We start from the raw sequence: 24117 nt of genomic DNA, 5'->3' as shown, positions 1-24117 counted from the left end.
AAGCATATGTAGAGAAAATTTGGATGTGTTAGTAACATGAAAATATAGGCAAAAAAAAAAAAAAAAAAGACTTTTACAGACCCTGTAAAAATGACTAGTATCAGTCTACAATGATTGTCTCACCTGTTTCAAAGCCAGGAGGTGAGCTTTGTCCAAACCCAGCATTTCTCTAAGAGTTACATGTGTATTTGTATATAAGTGCAGTTTGTAACCCCTAGAGAAACACTAACTTCCACAGACAAAGCTCTTCCATCTGCCTGTTCCCAACCTTAGTGCTCTTTGCAGCAAGTATCATGCCTTCACAGATATTTATGTAACATTTTGGATCTCAAGTAGTATCTTCAGATATAATCATAAAGCAGACATTTAACATCAGATATTTTAAATCCCAGCTTCACTGACCTTGCTACTTTACTATAAAGCAAAGCCATCCTTGCTTAGCAAAACGCATCCTTTGGCAACAAGCTCAGAAGCAGCAAAATCCACTGGGACTAAGGCATGTATCAAGGATTTAGATATGCAGATACTACAGCAGCTTAGTAAGTTACTGCACAAAGTCCTATTATCTTGCAACTGGGGCAAGCCAAAATTGTACAGATATGCTGGCACAGCTGCCAAGAAGAACTTCTTTAGCTATTGTAACAACTGTGCCTCTGCTTTGCTCAGCAGGGATCCCAAGCAGCAGTCATTTACAATGAGCTAAAGTAACTCTAGGTCTCAATCTTCCCTGTAAGTATATTCAATTTTATAATCATATTTTCTTCTCCGAAGACTTAACTTGATACCATAAGTTATCTTCAGTCATCTCTTATTACTTATATGAGAACAGGGGAAAATCCTCACGATAAACAGCAAAGCTAGTAATACACAAGGCAGTAAGCTAAATGCACAAGAAATAAGGAAAATTTACTGGTTTAATCTGTTTCAGACAAATTAATCTCCCATGATGCCTGCAATAGTCTGAAAACTTCTAGGCAAGGACATGAACATGTAAACTAATAGTTGGGGGGTTGTTGTTTTGGGGTTTTTTAATTTTTTTGTGATTTGTTTTTTTTTTTAATTCTAGTGTTCTGGATTTTTTTTTTAAAACCAAGCTGCTGAAGAAGGTAATGAAAGAATCTTTTCAATGTTCTAGAATAAATAAATCCGCAGTTGGTATTTCTAAGAAGCTACAATATCTAAGCAAGCATCAGTTCACTCATATACCATATCCCTTATTGACAATTTAACCCAGCAGTGCAATTAGTCTTTATTGTTGCACTGCCAAAGTAAAATGAGAGAGAAGTCTGGAAAAAATCAGACATGCATTTTATGGAAAAGAGTTAACTTGGTATTTCTTCTGAAAGCCCTGTATGTTTAGCTGCTGGCTCCCAATTTAAAAGACTTATGCAGGGTTTTTAGAAAAATCGTAACAGTAAGTGCTTCAGGTCATCTTTCACTTGGCTGCAATTACTTTATTTATGCTTCCTATTTAAAAAATAAGCAGAAGTGGGTTAATAGAGCACTTGATTCATGGGGAAAGACTGTGTCTTCTGCCTGATCCTTCCACCTTTAGAAAGAAAGGCTATCCTGTGGTATTTTGCACCGGCTGATTACATTACACATCTTACATGAATACCCCTATATATTCAGGACATACACACTCCCATTAGAAATCTATTTGAATTTTTAATGCAGAAGGAATAGAGCATGTCCCATTAGAAGTGCACACCTTTGGTACTGAGGCACATCCACTGACATCTCCTGCCTTTCAGCCTGACGTCTCTGCTCCTCCATCTCTGACTGCTGCCTATGCTCCTCAGCATATTGCTGTTCTCTCTCTTTACGTTGTCTCTCAAGCTCCAGCTCTTCGAGTTCCCTTTCTTGCTCAAAACGCAGGGCTGCTTCTTCCTGGATCCTCCGTTCCTCCTGATGCCTCCTCCTTCCATCTTCCTCACCCAATAGGCATGCTGCTACCTTGCTTCCTCCATCTCCTTCTGGCTCCTCAGGAGTATTTGCTTCAGGGCTTGCTCTCCAGCTGGACACAGATGGAGCTCGAGCAGGGACAGACGTGTTTAAGGTTAGAACAGACTGCTCCTGTAGCAGAGGAAAAAAACACAACACAAAAACCACCCTAATGTTTTTAGGGAAGGGAGCTGTTATTTAAACAGGTTGCTCACTCAGAAAAGTTCATTTATTCTTTGAGGGATGACTGTGAAAAAAGCATCCCAAACACTTGCATTGCAAGACCCAAAGGGCATACTTTGGTTTCATGTTTTGAGTGCCTGCTAGCACATTCTCCTAATGCAAGAGCTTCCATTCCACACAGCAGCCTTAGCAAGCACCATGGGCAGCATGGCCACTGCTATGTGAAATATTCTCCTTTCTAAAGTATCACATTTCAAGCTATCCCATTTCCACTTAAATACCCATGGAAAACAAAACTTCCATGATATCCAGAATTTCTCCCTACTGTTTTGACTTAGAAACCTGAGACCTACCTAACTGCACACAGAAAGATACACACTGCAAGTGTATATCAAACCAATGAATTTCACATTTCTCCTCCATTCTCCTACCATTTGAATGTAAAATCCTCAGACCTACCACTCTGACTCTTCTCTCAAAGAAGAGAAAATGTCTTTCAGTGCTCAAAAGATGGTTTAGTTGCAGGGGACAAATACTGTTTACAGGTCCATGAAAACCTCTAATGATAGAAAAAAATACAAAAATGGTTTACATTCTTGCACAACAAAGTCCTCTAACAGCTTAAAGAGCTTTCTTATTGAAATCCTAAGCCTTAAATTACAGTCTACTTATTCATGACTGTATAAACGCAACTGATCTAGCTAGGGTGCCTGAAGCAGCACTTGCATAGCAATAAAGAGGAGGTATCTCAGATACCTCCCACACTCAGAGAAAACCTGTTCATCTTCACATAAGAAAGAGCCACAAAAGTCAGCATCTACAGTGACTACATGCATTCAGTGTTTTGAAACACATGATGGCAAATCTGAAGTTGATTTGATATGTAAATTTATCGGAGATAGGATGAACTGGTTGCCAGTAACAAGCCAGGCATCTACAAACACACCTCATAAAGAAGTATTGAAGCAGAATTCCAACAAATAACATCAGGAGGTAAATATACAGCAAAGGTGGCCATTTCATTCTGGTCACAATAATTAACACATGCTGTAACTTTTTGCTAACATATTTCTGGTGTTAGTTACCTAAACAATCATAAAGAAGTCAAATTCAGCAGGTCTCAAAACATCCCATTTACTCTTTACTTCCCAATTTTACCAACCTCTTTCTATGAATTCACAGACAACAATTTATTTTACAAGGGTGAAGCCATATTCATAGCCTACCTCATCAAAATACTTTGAGCTCTCTTTTTCTGCTTCTTGCTTAGCTCGTAGCCATTCTTCTCTCAGTTTTTCTTGTTCCTGTTTGTATTTCTCCTGTTAGGTTAGATTGAAGTTAAACATGCAGATAAGAAACATGGTATTCTTTATTTGCATTGAAATGTACTACCGGCATTTAATATAGCTTTTAACAGACTAGTGTGGTGAAAATATGCTTGAGCTCTACAAAGCCAATGAAATCCTGGCTCAAATATAATCCAAAGGAGTTCTGAAACTGATTGCAGAGAATCCAGGCTTTTTACATGCTATATCTCATAACAACTGACCTCAGGTTTGTCTTATTTCCTGTCACAGCTTAGTTCCCATTTAAACAAAAATCAGCTAAGGTATTTCTTGAAAGATGGAGTGATTATATTTCACTTGGAATCATGCACATTAATACAGTATAAAGTGATCACTAGGTGAAATATGAGACAATAATTTGGTTTGAGCAAGAACTCTTGGTCTTTTGGAATATTATCTAAACAAAAAACAACTTCTGGATGTCCAAATTTGTCCTATGATTGGATCTGGTATGAAATCAATGTAATGTCTTAAAGCATTACTTAAGGTACACAATAAATGTTTTGGTGGTTTTGTCAATCACCACTTAGATCTTGGAAAAGGCAAAATATTTAATGATGTCAAAAGTATTCCTTCCAAGATATTAGAAATAAGAAAACAAAGACTTCATTTTCTCTGATACTTAAAAAATGATTGCATGGGTCATGGGGAAGAGAAAGAATGTTATTACTCTGGTCAAATTTACTACTTCAGGACTAAAAAGGGAGAATGCAGAGTGAATGCAAAGAGCTGAGACTGCTCTCAAGAAAGGGGAGCCAAGGTTTACATTCTTTAAAGCCATCAACCCAAACCATAAGAGACAACAGATATGTTTTGGAAGGCACACTTCTTGCCGTGCAGAGTTTATATGCTAAAAGGAATGCCAAAGATAAAGCATGCAAAAAGCAAGAGTTGCTACACTGCACTTTCACATCCCAGTTTTCTGCTGCATGTACCAAATTTAAAGAGGGCTTGTGCAGAGTACATGATGCCCACTGATGTCTCTCGGTGGGACTTCAAATAACAAACTTAATTTGCAGAGTTGTGCCTTGGTGAATGTGGTTGAATGGGCTTATGCTTTACTGAGGTAAGGTCTTTGCTGTGGTTTTGCTATCCTAAGATGACAAACATTGTCCTGTCCTCTACAACACTTCCTCCATCTCCAGCAATCGCTTACCAAGGTGATTTTGGGTTAGCAGGTTCAGCTTCCTGACTCTGAGAGGCCCTAGGAACCAGGCTGATTCCAACTAATCAGCCAATTGCTAAACCTCAGGATGCTAGCAGGCATCTAATCATGGCATTAGCTGCCTTCTCTTCATCTCTGAATATAAGGCAGTATTGCTAATTGAAGGTAAAACTCATTCTAGAGACAATTTTCTTGAGGGGAAACAATAAAACTCATATTGAAAAGTGAAGACTACTACCCCTTAGGTCTTTGCTTATCCTTTACATTTTGCTACCAGTAAGAGCATACCACCCTTGTAATGATTAAGCACTTCTAGCTCTAGTGAACACAAAGTCTGGGTTTGACTTCACGAAGTTCATTAATGCATTGTCCTCTTTTTGCTGAATAATTGCTAGTGCGTGTAATCGTGCAGCTCAACAAATGCATCTGAAAGTTCTCTTGGGCCATTGGTAAGAAGAAATGTAAAAGTCATGTGTTATTCTACTTCCTTAACAGTTCCTGCACGCAAAGGATTGCCAGCCTATGATCATAAGGATTAATTATACCTGCAGTAAACGGTCCTGCTCCTTTTGCCATTTTTCCTGTCGTTTTCGTTCTTCCTCTTGATCCCAAACCCGACGACTAGGAGCACTAATGGATGGGACTGGAAGCTAATACAGCACAGAAATTAAACAGCATTAATCTTCTTCCATGTAACAAACGCTCTACATTTTAAAACATATTTTTTAAAGTGAGAAATAAAAGCTATTACAAACACTACAGCTTTATTGTGACATGGACCTAAATTAGCAACCATTAAGCAACCATTCCGTTACACATTACGAGATCATAGACAATACTCCAGATTTGATCACAGTTTTTAGTATAAAAAGCAATAGAAAGCAGTGGGCTTCCTGAAAGACCAGGCTTACAGTACTTATTAGTAATTTGTAAATAGTACTTACATCAGGCATTGCAGGTTCTGGGCCTCCTGCGAGATTTGGAAGGCAAAAACCAAAAATCATTAGAACCATACATACTCACTACTGCAAGACTTGTGTAAATGGGGAAAGTCTGAGCTTCATACTAATTTTTGCTTCCTTAGTAAGCCATGCTTGCATTTTGCTCTACTGAACTCACTTGAGGTCAGAATTCACTAGGGACTTTCAACTAGCACAAGTGCTTAAAAGCTTTACATGCTTACAAGTGCCATCAGCAATTGCTTGAATAAACAGTACATCTCCCACTGTGGCTATACAGAGGTTCTTTGCTACACCTCTCCTATTATTACTGTGAAACCAAACTGTTTAGCATGAGTGATACCCATAACACTGCTTCAAGGTAAAGCAGCTACTCACCTATTGCCCTTGACATGAATCAAGAGTTATGAACATCCACAGGCCACTTCTCTACCACAAACCCATGCATTTTCCTTTTCCAACTGTCCTCTTCCCTACTCCCAAAACCACATTTGAATCTGGTAAGCTTGTCACCATTCACCACAAACTTTACACTATTTGAGGATATCATATGTGGTCTTAGCTTGTACCAAGATGATTATTAGAGATGTATATTATACTAATACATTAAAGTTAAGAAAATGTGAAAAAACACAGATTTAAGTACAATCATTTCCTAAGCATCATCACTAATATTGTGATGGACAAACAGACTTTATCTCCTGCAATTGTATTAGGCGATGCTATCTTTGCTCTCTACTTCTCTCACCCCTGTAAGCTTATGCTGGCCTGTACAGGCTTTCTTTAGAAAGAACAGTATTTTATACCATTGTGAAACTAAAATGTCAAAAGTTTAAAATGAACAAAACTGCGCTAAGTGCACACTGCAGAAATTCACCCTTCTCTTCCTCCTCAAGCACAAGAGAAATATGTCAAATATTGCTATGAAATTTATGAAAATAAAAATTTCATACTTTCTAGCCAGCCTTAAGAAAAAAAACAAACAAAAAAATAAACAACAAAAAGAAACCAATCAAAAAGGAAAAAACCAACATCAAAATACCACCATATTGCAGATACAATGCAGCAGAAGTATTTCAAAGCAAACAGAACCACAAACACAGATATATGCTGTGGCACTTCACATATCACTTCTGGAAAAACCAGAAGCCATCACCACTGAAAGCAAAGTCCTGGTCCCACTAAAATCACTGGCAAAATTCACACTGAATTTCCAGTGGGCCAGAATTTTGCTCTTTCAGGATACAGCAAAACAGCAAGGCATACATAGTCTGAAGACAGCATTAGACATACAACATTAGTGGAAGTGAGTTGTGACATGCAAAACACCAAAAAGCAACCTACAAAACCAAAATCGAGTGCCTTATTTTTTTGCCTTTAAAAGCTAGCATATGCAGTTCAAAATGTATGTTGCTTTTCTTGGGATCTTGTGACATCACACAGTGGAAAGCCAGCAGCTGTCTTTTTCCAGCAATTTAGATGAAAGCACAGAGCTGCAACTCAAGATAAACTCAAATCCAGAGTTAAGTATTTTATCAACAGCTCTGAGATATGTGCTAAGCCTCTGCTGGAATAGTAAATGTTATTCTTGTTTTGTAGGTAGTAGCAAACCTGAACAAAGAGTGCTCTCTTTCTTACTCCTACCCAGTGAAAAAAAAAATATGTATGAATAACACAGAAAAAAATTAAACAGCTATAGATGTAAGAGAACACAGAAAGACCCATTACCACAAAGGTAGACCCATGAATTGTAAGAATAACCTGATGACCCTGGGAAAAGAAAGGAAATTAATTATGTTGCTTTGTTGTAACTGCAACAAACAATGCTGAAGAGGTACAGTACCCAGCACCAGCCTTGTTAGCAAGAGTGTGCAGCAGGAATAATTTCGTGGAAGTACAGGAAATGTTAGCTCTTTGGTTTACCTTGTTCAAAAAATTGTGACCGCCTTTTTAAGTTTTTCAAAGAAATAGGTTCAGATGCTATTTGAAAGATACAAATAATATAAATAAGTCAATGAGGTTGTCATTTTTATTATTTTTAATTACTATCACCACTGGATCAGAAACTTTTGTTAGACCTCCAATCAACAGCAACATCTTCACAAAAAACTTCAGAAAAATAAGAAGCCCCTGAAACACAAAGGAAACCTCACCTTTCATAATAACAAATACAGTTTTTAGTAGGTTATACCATATACTGATTAGTATTTCATTTTATCACTAACAATGTCCAACTGTAAGAACAGCACAAGTGACAAACTTGGACTCAGATTCTCTCTGTCTAATTTAAGCCTCCTCCATTGAGATGCCAAACTGCATTTAAGAGACAAATCGCCATTTAAGGGCATCAGAAAGGCATCTCCAGGGGGCAAATGATTTCTTGGGGGAATTCTTTTATAAACTGCCATGCTCATTCAAGGTAAAATGAAATGCAAAGTATCCATTTAAGGATTATTGTTCTACTAGAAAGTATATGTACCTGGTTTCTCTCACTGTCATCAAGTAAGGCTGTAACTGTTCATAGCATCATAAGTAATTGTTATTCATACTAGAATCATCAATATTATTCTCCAGGAATAAAAGTAAAATTATCATAGCAAAATAACCACTAGCCCCAAAACCTCACAATTGAAATAGGGGGGAAAAAGAAAAACAAGAAGTTGAATACTCTTTAGACTCTGCGCAGTGAAATGAATCAATACTCATACTGACTCGTTATCCACACAATGCAGTACTAATCATAACAAATTCTGTGCCTTCTTCTCTTTCACCCTTGTCACACACTAAATTTAAAACCACTAATGCACAAGTGGGGGGGGGGGGGGGGAAGGGAGAGAAGTTGTCACTCCTTTGTTGTCAGTTTTCCAAGTTTTCCAACTGCCTAACACATCATGGAAGCAAACTACATCCAGTTTGAATGCAATGAGATTCTCTAATACCTGTCTAGCTTTCAGTTCTTTAAGGTCTTGCCTCACCCACTGTACAAAGCTTTTGATGACTACAGGTTTTGTGTCTGTGCTTGTTGCAAACCCATCCAATTAGCAGATGAAAAGCAACGGTGGTTTACCTCTTTGTTCATTAGAGCCAAGATCTCCTTGCATCCCATTTATCAATTTTGTTTCTGTATCCTGAAAAACATAGTAATAAAAAAGAGCTTAGGTTCATTAGATTTGTAGAAGTTTATCCAGTTACACATCTCCTCTGACAGGAACTCTCTATCATGAAACACTTCAGAACACTTTCCACAGGAAAGATACAAAACTATCTAAAACTTCCTAAATGTATTATATGGTAAAATTACTGCAGGCATATGAGGGGATCAATAACCAGCTGGCTGAAACAAAAAACATTAGTTTGTAAGAAAATGCCAGAAGCTGAGATCTTTCTATTTCATAGCAGGCAGGGTGCTATTTGCAAGTAATCGGGGGCTGCAACTTTCATTTATGCTAATAATGGAGATGAAAGTCTTTTCTAAAGAACAAGCACTGTATACATTTTAGTTAAAACCCAGTCTGCACATATTTTAACATTTATCACTTAGTATCCACTCATGAATGGGCAGTAGCAAGTCTTTAAAACATCTTATTTACCTTAAGATGTACATAGCTACACCTCCATATTTGCAGTATCCTATATGTTCCTTAAACAATACAAGTAAAACTAAGATTCCCAAGGTCTTTTCTCCAACCTCTCCCTATCAAGGCATTACATTTTACTTTATTCCTAACTGCAAATCCCACGACCCTTCAAAAACATACTCACAGAACTTTGAAGGCTGCTGGATAAATCTCTTTTTGTTGATATGGTGGAAACATTTGAGACGTGCTCTCCAGAAGTTGCATCAATCCATTTATTTTCAGATGCACCTATAATGTTGGTAGCCATACTGGTGAGATTGAGGATTTTATGCCTTACATGTGGCAGGGAAGGCAGGTCTTTGCCCCAGTCTTTTTGGTATGTGGATGATCAAGAAATTAATGTAGACAGTAATGTCAAAGAACAGAACAAGAGTTAGTGAAAATACATTAAAATAACACACAGAGAACACACACATAACAGAAGAGGAAGAGACACAAATCAGGTGGAATTTGTGAAGACAGGAAAAAGGGCTTTTATGAGCAGACCGCCTTCCCCAAAAATGCAAGTGTTAGTCATAAGCCAGGTAAAAGTTTACCACATTTTGCTAACAAGCACAACAGCAGCTCAACATTACACAGCAATTAGTATTCATTGGAAACTATCTCATTAGCATTAGTAAGGATTGAGAAAATTCTTCCAGCTTTACTCACTCAAGGTACAATTCATACAAGTACAACTCATACTCTATCCAGGGAAGTGTCATTTTCATGCCTGTGCTCGTCAGGAAGCTAAACTAAACTACCAAAACTGATGAGGCAAAGGCAAATTATAATCGTATCTCAGATTCCGTAAATTCTTCCCTCCCGCTACCTAAGGTTTCTTCAGTGAGTTCTTCTCCACAAATCTCACTCTTCATTTATGCTAGGGCCTGTAGAAGTATATTGTTTCTTGTCTTTTCTTCACACCACTATTTTTCTCCCCACTTGCTGGTAGGTTATTCTACCTAGCTTCCCCCTAAAAGAATGTTCTGTATTTATACTTTGAAAGAAACCACTGATTGCACTTTCAACTCTAGAAAAACTATTCTGGGACTTTGAAAGGGTATCCTGATTAAACTCATGGCAAGTCTAAGGATGCTACAAGGCCTTTAGCCAGGATGGAAACCCTCACTAGCCAGAACAGGTAGCACAATCCTGGAGAGATTACAGCATCACAATATTTGGGTCAATGGCCAAAATCATAGCACAATACATCAACCACAACCTCATCCACTACCTGAAACACTCCCTGAAGAAATGAACACAAGATCCTCTTTCCCTGCAAAAAGGGAGCTGCTGACTGAGGGAGAAAGGCTCTAAAAATTACTATCCTCTAGAGACCAGACTTCCTCTTCATTTTTGTAATGTGTCAGGAAAGAAAATGTTATATTCCCCCTTGTATGGTGGTTGCACACTTTTTTACCTGTGCATCCTCTCAAACAGGTCAGAGCACAAGAGAGGTCAGTAGTTCAGTGCTTTGTAGACTTGCTTGTCAAGATATTTCTAATGCACGAGTAGTTAAAAAAAAAAGCCAAGTGGTGTTAAAATGCAACAGACATGCTAGCAAACTACTTAGCTTAGATACGTATTACTACTGTAAGGCTAATAAGGACTCTCAGCTGTCAGGTACAGCACAGAGAGCTTATTTGCCTTAAAGAGCACACTGTATCCACCCGATGAAACAACTCACCATTCTTTCCATATCGTCTGACATCCATGAGAAGGTTTCCAGTTTCTAGTGCTCTGTTGATGGCTTCTTCCCACTGTCTATAGTCCATACATGAAACCTTTATGCCATTGATAGCAATAATTTCATCATCTACATGCAGCTGACAAACTGATGCAGGGCTAGCTACAGAAAATAAAAGAAAAAAAAAATCAGGTCTCCATTCACATCTGTTTTTTTAACACAGTTGTGACTGGAGGTTGGGTGGGTAGAGAAATAGTTCAAATAAATGCTTATTGCTGGATATTCAGAAAGTCTTTGAAAAATCTACTGCACTAGAAAAAAATCTACACTAGAAAAATCTCCTACTGATAAGATCAGTAAACTTGGTATCAAAATAGTGTTTCAACCTGAAACTTCTGAAAGAAGAACATCAGTCTTTTGGACTTGTAAATGTTCACACTCTGGTTAGCCCACTTAATAAGCAGCCTCTGGCCAGCAGTGAATTAGAGAGGCAGTGCTAGTGTCTGTAGCCAATGATTAGCTGAAATTCAGCCAATGTTTGGGTAATCCTCTTATTTGTCAAAACAAACAATCAACCCACGATAACAAAACAAACAAACAAAAAACAAAACAAAAAACCCTAACCCCCCCAAAAAACCTACAAACAAACAAACAAACAAACCAAAACAAACAACCCCCCCCAAAAAACAAAACCAGTAAAACTTAACCCCAACCTCCTCCTTAACCCCCGTAAAAGCTGGTTTTCTCATGTTCTTATTTACATTTTCAGGGCTTTATTGACAAGAGCATGCTGCTTTGTTGTTTTGCTGAAACAGTTTGCTAGTTCTGAATTTTCTGGTAATTGGACTCACAACATTGCTGTGTGCTGCCCTGGACTTCTCTGGATTCTACTTATTTTGACTATTAGGAGTGAATTTTATGGCAGATTGAACTTTGAATTCTACTGATATTTTGCAAGATAGGCTGCACTTTATACTCTTCTTTATCTACTACACACTGCCAGGCGATCTCACTAGCCTAAGGACAGAGAACATACAGGACCAGTTAATAAACTTTTTTTTCCTATTTAATTCAGAAAATGGATGAGCTGAGAAACTTGAACTTCCCCAAGTAAGATTTTATGAAATACATCTGAATAGTTCTTCCATTAACAATTACCCCCTTAGCAGAATAGAAAATGGAAAAAAGCCAAGTGAAATTAATTTGAAGATTGCACAATAAATCCTCACGTTAATAAAGTAAAACAAATTTGAATTACACAGTGGAAGCATTTTCCAGAGTCAGTAGTGAAATCCAGATATCCTTTTTAAATACACTAAGAACAATGCCATATTACATTATCAGAAACAGATGTGGACAAGCGTGATGGAAGAACTTAGACATCATATGCTTCCTGACTCACTAGTAAAATGCTGCTATAAGTCTGGATATCTACTAAGGATTCAGATAGCTTTTAATATTCTTAGCACCCAAGGAATTTAAGGAATGAAGAAAAACTGTGCTTCCTAATACTGCACCAAACAGTGATCCATTAGTATTGTTTTTCTAGTGAACTCTAACTATTGTGTTCAAAGAGCACAGTTCCATGTTCTATTCCTCTTAAAGTACAGGCTAAAACCTCACTAGCAGTTACCAGTAAAATTTTCAAAACATAGGAATTACTTTTAAACAATATTATAAAAGAAAAGATAGGATTTCATTTGGAGGATGAAAACATGGGTGATAGTTAAACTGGAAAGAATATGAATCTCCTTAGAGCCAAGAAGATGTTGAAGAATTAATGGGTTTTCTAATCTATCAGTGGAAGGTACTATTAAGCATACTACTGATGCTGCCACTGAAGCTACTGTTTTCAAAATCATCATATAACATTTGGAATTGTGTCCAATATAAAAATCTAAGATCTTTAATAGTTTGACCACATGTAGACTGCACATAGTACAGAGAATGCTTCAGGCTCAAGGGGAGACATCAGAACTGCTAATTTCCCTGCTTTGTGGTGTGACAGAGTGAGCTCTAGGAGCCAAAAGAAGACTGTGCTCACTTTACTCAGTAATCTGACAGGAATGAAAACTAGCTCACAGGTGAGAACAGCATATTTCAGCTCAGTTTTAGGAAAGGAAGGGAATTTAAGATTACATGGTTTCTCCTATAGCATCACCACAAAGACGTATCCAGACCACATCCCAACCATACAGATTTGAATGAATAGCAGCAGTCTCTAGATTACATGTGTAGACCCAGCACAACCAGAACAACTTAAACAGCTCAATTTTTGGCATGTGACTTTGCCAGCTGCCCTTCCTCTATTCCCTCTGCAGTCTATGAATAAAAGGGCTTCTCAAGAGTGCCAACCAGGGTGCCTATATTGGGCTTCTGTTCCAATTCATTTCCAGAGAAGCCTACAGAGGCTATACAAAGCTGGCAATTCAGGTGCCAAAACATGTTTGTTGCTAGTTGTCTTTCCCTGTCCACCTCGTCTAAGAGTACAGGAGACTGATAATTTCTTTATACTGCTGTAGAGGATTCAGTTTATATTACATAAAACAAATACTGTTATTTTTTATATGTTTCCCTGAAGATAAAGGTGAAAGGTTTTTCTTTCTTACTACTCCCCAGTGAAAACCAACCAAATACTCACTCATTTTCCATACATATTTAGTTATCGCTAACCTATCCTGACTTGTTATTACAAGAGATAAATACTAGTTCAGTCATACAAAAAAATTAAAACTTGAAGGAAGTGGGCCAAATTTACTTTGTACTGCATGCCTGCAAGTGTCTGATTGCAGACATGTGCACTCCTACATCAACACAACCTCAAAAAATGACTGTAAATAGGGTGGGTAGAAGGGAAAGGACTAAAACAATAAAGATTATACAGCACTGGGGAAGTTGTCAGAACAATGTCTAGATTAATTATTACCTAATTTTTAGCATTAGGTTGAAAATACCTGTAAAACAAAAAAAGAGAACAGCCTTCTTTTGTATGTAGCAAATGGGTCTCACTGTAACGTGTTACAAGCTTAACTCTTATTAAGCTTTTTGAGAACACTTATAAGACATTAATTTGCTTGCCAAGTAGTTTCCTTAATATTTTTTTGAAGGAAGAGCATATGTAGAATACAGTCATAGTAGTAAAAAGATAAATGTAGGTTATTGCCTGAAGAAAATCATATAGCTAGTTAGGATGACAAGTATGTCGAAGCAAACAGAGAAAGTCTTCCTGGAAGCTATTACTGGGCTCACAAGAGAGGTTACTGGGAAGAGCTGGTGTAGAGTTGCCAAGCCTAAATCATGCTTGAACAACCCAATTGTCTTCAATGATGAAACAACTAGATCTGTGAATGAAGGGAGAATGGTGGATACCATCCACCTTGTCTTTAATGAGGTGGTTGATGTGATCTTCCACAGTATCCTGGCATCAAAGTTGGGATGGTATTGTCTACAGGGCAGAACAACCAGATGGGTGAAGACCTTGCTGGGCTGTCAGGCTCTATGGGGAGCAGTTAAGGGTTTATACTTGGCCTGGAGGCTGGTTACAAGTGAAGCTCCCAGGATGTATCCTGGGACCTGTCCTCTCTACCTCTCCTCTGTTCACCAATAACAGTAGGTGATAAAACACACCCTTGCCAAGCTTGCAAACCACGCCAAAATGGAGAGGGTGGAGAACTGGGCATTCAGTCAGCATTTGTTATGCCACTTTGACAATACTGTGTCTAGTTTTGGCTCCTCACTGTAAGAGGGACATCAATAAACTGGAAGGCTGTTGGGATGGTCAAGTCTGGAGCACTTGCCCTGTGAGGAGAAGCTGAGGGGTATAGGCTTGTTCAGCCCAGAAAAGAGAGGCTGCAGAAGGACCTACAGCAGTCCCCCCCATTATCTACCAGGAGGTCACTGAGAAGGGAAAGCCTTCACTATTGAAATTTATGGGAGGAGAACACTGCACAGTGGTTATAAACAAAGGTCGGTCTGACTGGATATGCATAGAAAATTTTCTCCAAGAGAATAATTATGCAATGCAGACAGTTTCCATCCAACAATGCAGTTTCCATCCTTCAAGGGTCTCAAACCCTTGGGTAAGGCCCTAGGCAACTCGGTCCAAATTCAGTTTTGACACTTTTGAGCCAGGGTTTGCTCTAGGTGGTCTCCCAAGGCCCCTTCCCATCTGAATTATCCTATAACTTATCCTTAAAAATATGAAATGAAACATTCATAAGCACATAGCTGACAGATCTTTCAATGGGCCATCCTTTAAAGGAAGCTGCAGCTTATGAATAGAGATACAACTTGAGCCAGTTGATGAAAAAAAGTATTAAACACAAGCTATAAATGAGAATACCAAGAGACAGGCCATTCTCCATTCAATCTATGCTTCATACCCTTCCTTGTGAGAACTGTAATGAAGCATGACCAAAATAACAGCCACAAGGCCTTCATCTTCTCCTTGCCTTCGGAATAGGGGATGGAGCCCACATGGACCTTTGTGAATGACCAGCAGGAACACTCACTACCCTCAGGCAGTGCAAAGAGACAGTTCTCTGCCTCGAAGTAACAAAATTAAACCAGAAGCCTAGCAACAGGAAAAGCAAATGGAAAGTTACTCTTCATGCAAAGTGTATGTAAGAGGTTATAATCTAATTATGAGAAGTATCCAGTTATAGTGGAGAGGTCTATAAGCTGTCTTTGAAATGGGGGAAAAGGGGAAATCAAGGCTGCTCAGGAAGTGCTGTTAAATGGTATTTTTTCCTTTCTGGAAAGCATAATGAAGGGCTAACTAAATGAGAGGTTTCCAGTTATTTCTTCCTTCTCAGGATGATCTTGTGTTAGCTGGAAGAAAGGGCACAATTCAATATTCTTGAAGTATTACTGGCAACAGGAAAGATCACTGTTAGAAAACAAGCATTATATGTGATTTGCTTGGGTATTTGTGTGTTTTGTTGTATTTTGGTTTTTAATTAGGAAAACTTGAGCTTGTTTTCTGCAAAAGACTACTAAACCTTAGAAATAAACTTTATGTATGTTTCAAGACAAAAATGTTTGCTTTTCCTCAGTATCAACACATCTGGAAAAAAAAAATCTGCACCAGAAATGAATTTAGAAGTTGAAACTGCTTAAAATTATTAATTGTCTCCAAAATTTAACATGACTAAGAAAGGGAAAACTGAAATAAAAATTCTAACCCCTAAGTTTGCTCTGCATGTGTTTACAAACCATATGAAGTGAATCTTTTGAACTTCACTGAAATATAATGTATAGTATACTGGACCTAATCAAAAGAAGCATGACCAGCACTACTCTGCTCTTATGAGACCCCACTTGGAGTACTGACTGCAGTTCTGGTGTCCTCAAGGAGGACATGGAGCTGTTGAAGGACGTCCACAGGAGGGCCACAGAGATGATAAATGGACTGGAGCACTTCCCATATGAAGGCAGGCTGAGAAAGCTGGGGCTGTTCAGCCTGGAGAAGAGAAGGCTGCATGGAGACCTCATAGCAGCCTTTCAGTATCTGAAGGGGGCCTATAAGGATGCTGGGGAGGGACTCTTCATTAGGGACTGCAGAGATAGGACAAAGGGTAATGGGTTTAAACTTAAATGGGGGAAGTTCAAATTAGATATAAGGAAGAAGTTCTTTACTGTGAGGGCTGCCCAAATAAGTGGTAAATGCTCCATCCCTGGCAGTGTTCAAGGCCAGGATGGACAGAGCCTTGGGTGGCATGGTTTAGTGTGAGGCGTCTCTGCCCATGGCAGGGGGGTTGGAACTAGATGATCTTAAGATCTTTTCCAACCCTAACCATTCTATGATTCTATGAAAGGAACAATCTGGATGTTAGAAGTCTGTAGGTGCCCCTTACTACTGTACTGTAAGGGTCTTGGTGAATATTTGAGTGACCATATTTATACCTTTTCAGTGGTTATAGAAATGTCCTTGACTAGGAAAATGCCTTTTAGATATCTGTGCATTCCACCCATTTCAAGAGATGAGGATTCACAGAAATACATGAATAAACTAAATATTGCTTTTTCAGTTCTTCACCCAATATTTAAAAATATTTGCAGCATTGTTGACAGCAAATGCCTTAATTTAGAAGGCTCTGAAAACTAAACACAAGAACAAAAATTTGTGCAGTTAATACATATTTACCTTCTTCAACTGTCTGTACGAAGACCCCTGAAGAACTCCAATTTGTAGTAAACCCAAAGCTGCGACTGTGGCCAGGTCTCTGGTTTATACTGATTCTCATTTCACTGTACTGCTCCTGAAAAATAAAACATGACACTACAGTATCTGGTATCACAGGAATCTAAATGAGGGAAAGTTTATCCTCTAAATAGGTGAGGCTGGTCATAATGTGCACTTTAATCATCTATTATTACCATCATAGACAAAGGAAGGAGTGTTGATGTCAGTTAACTAACTCATTTGTTTTTTATTCAAACGGCTATATTTTCAGTTTACATTCATATTTTCTCTACACATATATTTAGCTGTGCATTTCTCTTATTTTAAATGTTTTGCAACATAATGGTACAAAATGTAAGGAGTTTGAGGACATTAAACCACTAAATGGGTCTTTATGGATAGACAGTCTTGTAAATCTGTGGAATGTACTGTGAGAGCTCATAAGTCAGATATGAAAAAGTCAGATAACAGAAATTCATCTTTATTTTTTGTGCATCCTACAATGAGCATTATCAGTTTCTTTCAGGTTCAATGCTGCAACTAGATTTACTTAGGTGAACATTCATCTTTTTAATTTTGTGTAAAACACTACTATTTTGCTACGGATTTCATAATGGAGGCCTCAGATAATAAAACTAATCCCAGAATTAGCTAGAATCCAGATCTTTAATTCTAGTGGACTTTCAAGATGCTTTTAAAATCAGGATCAAAACTTCACATTACCATTTTAAACTACAGAAATATTTGTTTGGGAAAACATTTTGGAACGCTTGTTTTTAATTCCACACTATATTATGAACACAAACATTTTAATGCAAACTCCTTTAAGAACAATTAGAATACCTTCATTAAAGGTATAAAATCACTTCATTATCATGGAGCTGACATTGTTATAAAAGGGGGAAAAAAACTGTAGACTTTTTTCTGTCAAACACCATTAAAATACGTATATTCCAACTATGCATAGAGGAGACTCCACATACTTATGTGCATGCATTAAATACACAACTGCATTTTAGCTGCCTAGTGAACCAGCCTTCCTGATTTAAATTAAAGTAAGATGCAGCAGGCAGCTACAGGAAGCACTGCAAAATGTAGCTAGGCAAAGTACGCTTCAGCAGTGCTGGGTGTGGAAGACAACAACATTACAAGGCAACATCCTGAGGTTTCGCCTTGTGTTACAGGAATGCTCCTGGCACAGAACTCTCTATTACAGCCCAGGGTAGAAAATAAGTCCTTTCTTCAAAACACAGCTATTAGCTTGCAAAAGCTCCCATACAACCCAAGTCCTTAGGGGGGTAACAGTACATTAGTCACAAATGTGAATCTACTAATAGACAGGTTAGGTTTTTACACAGGGCTGGTGCGTATTTGAAGCTTCTGAATTTGAGTGTGCTCCTGGAAATTACTGTTGCTGTTGTTTTTATTTCCAACATCCCAACCTGGTGGGTTTCTTTAAACCTACCTCTTGTGAGAGAAGTAATACAAATTTGTGCACTGAACTTCATCATTTGAACAGGTTGCCTTCAAAACTCCACAAACCTGGTGTTATTGCCCTGATGACTTTGAACTATATTAATCCCTCAACTCTGACAACGATTTACAAACATGCCAAATGGAGCTTGTATTCCTTAAGTTATGGCTTGTTTGAAGCACAACACAAGCTTTTTTTTAAATTTTTTTTTTTTTATTTTAAAACAAAACCAAAATACATAACTCACGTGCAGAAAGGTTTATAATCTTGTGACTAATGAAAATAAAAAAAAAACCAAAGAAGTGGACCTAGTACATGTTGTTCTCATTTGGCTCCCTTAAAGTGATACAAAGAACGCATATTTAATCTATGTTTTCACATAGAACAGCAATTTCTCTGCCTGCTTTTGTAATAACACAGACAAAAAAAGATCATGATATCCTTCCTTATAAAACAATCAGAGCTGGAAAAAATTATGACAATTTCATTGCACTGCCCAAGGGTATCAGGAGTATTAAACTGAAACGTGTTCCTTTTCCACAAGTGATTAGGAAGAAGAATGGTTCAGTGCCTGAATTTATAAAAAGCTGGTATGAGAAGTGATTTCATAAATCAGCATTTAAGGTCTTAGCATTCTCACCCAAGCAACTGGCACAATTAACTTTTACAGCAGCATTAGGAATGCAAAGAATTCATCTCGAATCTGTCAAGGAGTTTGAACCACCTCATTACATATTACAGAAAGGCATCAACAATTAAAGCTATTGCTCCATTTTTTTCACATGTGAAACATGCAATCAAGTGGAAGCAGCAGCACTGGAAGATATATATTTAAAAAAAAAATGCTGAAAGACCCAACTCCTGGATCAGCACATACACAAAGAGATGGTGATTTGCTTTAAAATTTATTAATGTGAACATTAATCGGATTCAAGTGAATAACAAAATAACAAAAAGAAAAGGATGGGATCTCAGGCCACAGTGGAAAAAAAGGATAGCATGATAGTAACGTTTAAGGCTGGCCTTTACAAAGCTGATAGTTATTTTCCACCACCAGTTTAAAAGTGCAAATGAATGCTACAGCAGCTCAGATCATTCATCTGACATACCTGCTCGTGCATACAATGTGCTATTTTTGAGAATAAGAAAAACTTTGTAAGCATCACAGTGTTTAGAGTAACTATTTTGAATTAGAATGAGAAATAAAATTAAGCACAGGACATATAAAGGGTAGGTAAAAAAATGCTGCAAGCGAACCAATTATTTGCTTTCCAAATATTCTATTTCCCCTGAACTAAATCAAATGAAGTAGTAGATCTCAGAGCTGCTTTCTCACTACCAAAAAATACTTGCATTAGCTGTAATTTTATTTATTTTTTCTTTCACTCTACTGTAGCATTCAGTTACACTATGTAATCACATTATTTCCACACTTACCTGAGATTTTGAATCCTCAGGCTCTGGCAGACTCACATTTTCTGCAGAAGATGCAAGTGAAAGAGAATCAGGAGGATAGCAATAGTCTGGTTTAAGAATACTGCTTCCAGCATCTTGGTCTTGGGATTTTACAGGTAATGCTGAACTAGGAGATGGTGTTGATTGAACACCTTCCTTTTCCTCCTCCTCCTCCTCACCTCTGTGTTTGAATGCACCAGCGGAGAGAGGGTGTGCAGAATCTGGTTCTGAAAACGAACTGCTAGTGAACAAAGTTTGAGTTCTCTTAGATTTTTCTACTTCTCCATTGTATTTCTGGGTATCATCCATCTAGGACAAAAATAACAGTTTAGTAAATATATGCTTAAAAATAAAAAACTAACCTTAGTCTTTCATCAATCTATATATATTTGTCAAAAAACTCCCTTTCAGGCAAATTATGGTGACTGTACCCATTATTAATTACCTACTTTAAAGAAAAACGTATTTTTTCTCTTGAACTGCTTGCAGAATAGTCTAGACTTTTTAAGACAAAAATGTTAATATCACCTTCTTAGAATTATTTGCATTCTTACCATTTTTAAAAATTGAGACAAATGGGGATTTAGGAGAAAGTTATGAAAATCAACACAGTTAATCAGGGTGAGTGGAGAGGGTGGATATCAATTTCTGTGTTTCAGTGCTTTCCTGAGCAGGTAAATTTTAAGGCAGCATAAAATTTCAGTTTCACCAGAAATCAGCAGAGCAAGAGAAACTTAAATCACCTGAATAATTTGTCTTTAGCACTTAATTACGTTAACTTAGTTTCAGACAATTACATCTGACAAAGACAGGCTTTTGATAAGCAACATGAAGGAGACTTACTAAAAGTAATAAAATTATTATTCTACCAAATGTATTTATCAGCCTGTCGTGGTTTAAGCCCAGCCAGGTAACTCGTTCACTCACTCCCCCCCTTCTTTCCCTCCCCCTACTCCCAGAGGGACGGAGAGGAGAATGGGGACACTTTGTCAGGGCAGTGTTATAGGGGGGCCTGACTCCCCCTGAGAAGTGTCCTCACATGGAGAGTGAGTTCCTGCTCCGGCTTGGCCGGCACACTATTCTAGGAGTGCCTTTAAAGTACAGAAACACAAGTAAACATCTAAAGCCACAACAGAATTGCCTGCTCTATTAACACAGACTTCATCAAGCAGCAGATGATTTAAAAATAAATAAATAAATAAAATGTTAAAACTCTACTCTTCCCCCAGCTACCCAAGACTCCAAACTGCAGGAATGAAGCAGAATTTTACCGTGAATGACCGTGGAAGTGACGAGATTCCTCTTGAGTGGACACCAAAAGGTCTTGGTGTAACCACAGATGTTAACCTAGAGGTATCGGTTTTCTGGTAACTTCTCGGGAGAGAAGCTGAAACCTGAGCTGACCCAGTTTGAGCATTCGCTGAGTAGCGGGTAAACAAAAGACCTGAGCTGTGCTCCTCTGCCAGGCTCTTTGGTGGAGTAGGAGCTTCACGAGTGGCCGAGCTCTCCAGGAGGTTCTCCTTGTGCTGTTGTGTGGCATTTGTGCTTTTGTTGTCCTTAGAACTGTTGGTGGTATCTTCTTCCAAAAGATAGTCTTTTGCTGGTGACTGTGTGGAAGGTGCTTTTTCTTCACTAAATACATCATCATTCGGTGAATACGTCCATCTGTGTTCGTGTTTTCGCTGCCTGTAGGAATCTAGATCTCTGTCCTCCCTATGGGGACAGAGCACATTAAAATACCAAAAGGGACTTGACAAACCGGCAGCCCCCTAAGTCTTTCAACTACTGAATGTTCAAAGCAAAGCACAAACCAGGAGACACGTCTCCAATAGGTAAAAATGAATGGCATCATTTAATTCATAGTATTTTAATATATTTTTAAATCTACCTTTTTTCCCTTCTTCCCCATTTCAACACTCTGATAACACTCAGGCATACTACCATCACATTATCAAGTTGCCACCATGACAGATTTCTCTTTACCAAGAAAATGATGTAGCTATTCAAGTTACATATCCTCAAAAACCAAGATTTTATTGAGGAAAAATGAGAAGAAGGTAGTCCCATAACACTACCTGAATTGTATAGCTCTGCCGGTGTGTTTGCTCTATGAAAACGCTAATTACTGAACTTCAGATAACAAAGAAGGTGGTGTCCTGAAGTTCAGTTGTTTGGGTTTTTTTTATGCTATTCATTCCTTTTGTCATAAAAGGACAACCACCACAGAGAATATTTACTCAAATGTTTTTAAGATTCTGATGATTTTGGGCATTCAATACAACTAGCATCCATATTTTATTCAAGAGACTAATTTCTGTACTCACAAATAATTAACACCCGCCCCCCCCCCCCCCCCCAAAAAAAATGCAAACTATTCTTAAATTTATTTTATGAATACATGCTGTGTCCATATTCCCTTCATCTCAGTCTTACATACATTTGAAAGACTGTTACCAGTAGAAGAGATACTGTGCTACTCAGTTTACACTTCTGACTCTTTGGAGAGAATCTTGTTCTGTAAACACCCAGAGGAGCAACCGGGGACAGAAGGGAAATCAAGCAAAAATTTACAGCTCTGTGATATACATTAAAATTCTGGCTGTATTTATCCACAGTGGTTAAAAGAATAGCAAATGCAGTGATAGAGGAAAGAGAAATAGTTAAGTTGATCCAGGAATAAAAAAGGCAGTTCAGTGCTATGTTTTTAATCTCCTCAAAGTGGGTGCAAATACTAACTTCTCAATACATTTATCTAGGGATAATAGAATAAAACACCATTTATAGATCAAAACTGTGTAATTTTTTGTAAAAACAATGCATTAGCGGACCATATTCTGTCCTTCGATTGCCTAGATTTCTACATTATGTTTTGCAACTAAAATTGTTGAGATGTCTGCAGAATCAATTGCAACTTGCCAGTAAAAGCTGCTCAAGAATTCAAGGGAATAGAAATTCTCAGAATTAAGTTCTTCAACATAATACTTCCATTAGGGTCATTACCTCTCCTGCTGTATTTCTTTCAGTGACTTTGTACTCCTCTCAGACACCTCAGAGGCTCTCCTTTCTATTTCTTCTCTTTCTTCCTTCTTTTTTTGCAATTCAGAAGTGAAGCTCTTTCTACGATTCTTCCATTTTGCTAAATCCTGTAAGAATAATATGAACATATACAACCAGATTTTCTCAACACCTCTTAAACCTACATCACACTACCTACTGGCCTGATTTTATTTGCATGCCTGCATTGCAGCAATATTTTCATGTACCTTCCCCTACTAAATGATAAAGGGGCTCTTGTATTTCACCTAGGGTTACAGACTTGCTCACTGCCTGTTAAAGTTAATAATTGTAATTACTGTACTGCAACTGGAAAAGTACATGTTTTGCCCTCTCCCCACATTAGAACCCAACACTTTCTATTTTATTCTAGAATATTTCACTCAGCAACACATAGTGGAAAACAAATGCAAATACCATCTATATTTCCTTGTTTTAAGATCTGGAGTTTGGGATGAGTTCCCCTGCCTCCCCGCCCCCAAATCACTACTGTGTCAAACTGATACATTAGCTTGAGAACAAACACACTTTAAATTCTAAATTGAAAACATATACTTCTATACTTTCTTCATTTCTGTAAAACCACAATGTGAACTAGCAATATTCTACATGAAATACCAGAGCTGAGTTAAAAGTAGTACTGAATATTAGAGACAAGATGGCTGAGGTGCTTTAAACAAACAACAGCGAACTTCTGTGTGGTGAGGCACTGGAATGGGTTGCCCAGAGAAGTTGTGAATGTTCCACCCCTGGCAGCGTTCAAGGCAAGGCTGGACAGAGCCTTGGGTGACACGGTTTAGTGTGTGAGGTGTCCCTGCCCATGGCAGGGGGGTTGGAACTAGATGATCTTAAGGTCCTTTCCAACCCTAACTACTCTATGATTTTTCCTTGGTGTTCTGGTCTTAATTCCAGCTTCTTGTTGTCAAGCAGAGATTTTAACAAAAAAGTCTTTGGAAACCATTATGATGCTGTGCAAAGCTACCACATCAGGATACAAGCTGGATTTAAGACAGAATTATTAAGGGATAGAAGCCTTACAAATTTGC

The 24117-nt window shown here is 38.0% G+C and overlaps 1 protein-coding gene across 3 annotated transcripts in view; it reads right to left on the bottom strand.

Annotated features, from left to right (window-relative positions):
• Nucleotides 1-24117, bottom strand: part of LMO7 (LIM domain 7) — a 128081-nt gene that overhangs the window by 11718 nt on the left and 92246 nt on the right. For 2 of the 3 annotated variants that reach the window (XM_057424039.1, XM_057424040.1), the window contains 12 exons: nucleotides 23018-23160; nucleotides 21289-21730; nucleotides 20000-20326; nucleotides 17050-17164; nucleotides 10905-11066; nucleotides 9360-9544; nucleotides 8665-8725; nucleotides 7521-7577; nucleotides 5583-5608; nucleotides 5184-5288; nucleotides 3354-3446; nucleotides 1712-2076 (listed from right to left, as the gene is read on the bottom strand). In XM_057424039.1, the coding sequence (XP_057280022.1) occupies nucleotides 1712-2076; nucleotides 3354-3446; nucleotides 5184-5288; nucleotides 5583-5608; nucleotides 7521-7577; nucleotides 8665-8725; nucleotides 9360-9544; nucleotides 10905-11066; nucleotides 17050-17164; nucleotides 20000-20326; nucleotides 21289-21730; nucleotides 23018-23160 (2081 nt within the window). Of the gene's footprint in view, nucleotides 1-1711; nucleotides 2077-3353; nucleotides 3447-5183; nucleotides 5289-5582; nucleotides 5609-7325; nucleotides 7368-7520; nucleotides 7578-8664; nucleotides 8726-9359; nucleotides 9545-10904; nucleotides 11067-17049; nucleotides 17165-19999; nucleotides 20327-21288; nucleotides 21731-23017; nucleotides 23161-24117 lie in introns of all 3 variants that reach the window. The other variant, XM_057424038.1, reaches the window with a different exon arrangement.

This window comes from Pezoporus wallicus, unplaced genomic scaffold (assembly GCF_028554395.1).
Source record: "Pezoporus wallicus isolate ANWC-B61680 ecotype Strahan unplaced genomic scaffold, APGP_CSIRO_Pwel_v1 contig_16, whole genome shotgun sequence".
Lineage (NCBI taxonomy): Eukaryota > Metazoa > Chordata > Aves > Psittaciformes > Psittacidae > Pezoporus > Pezoporus wallicus.
The sequence above is the reverse complement of the archived record's forward strand: the minus strand, read 5'-3'. Positions and strand labels throughout refer to the sequence as shown.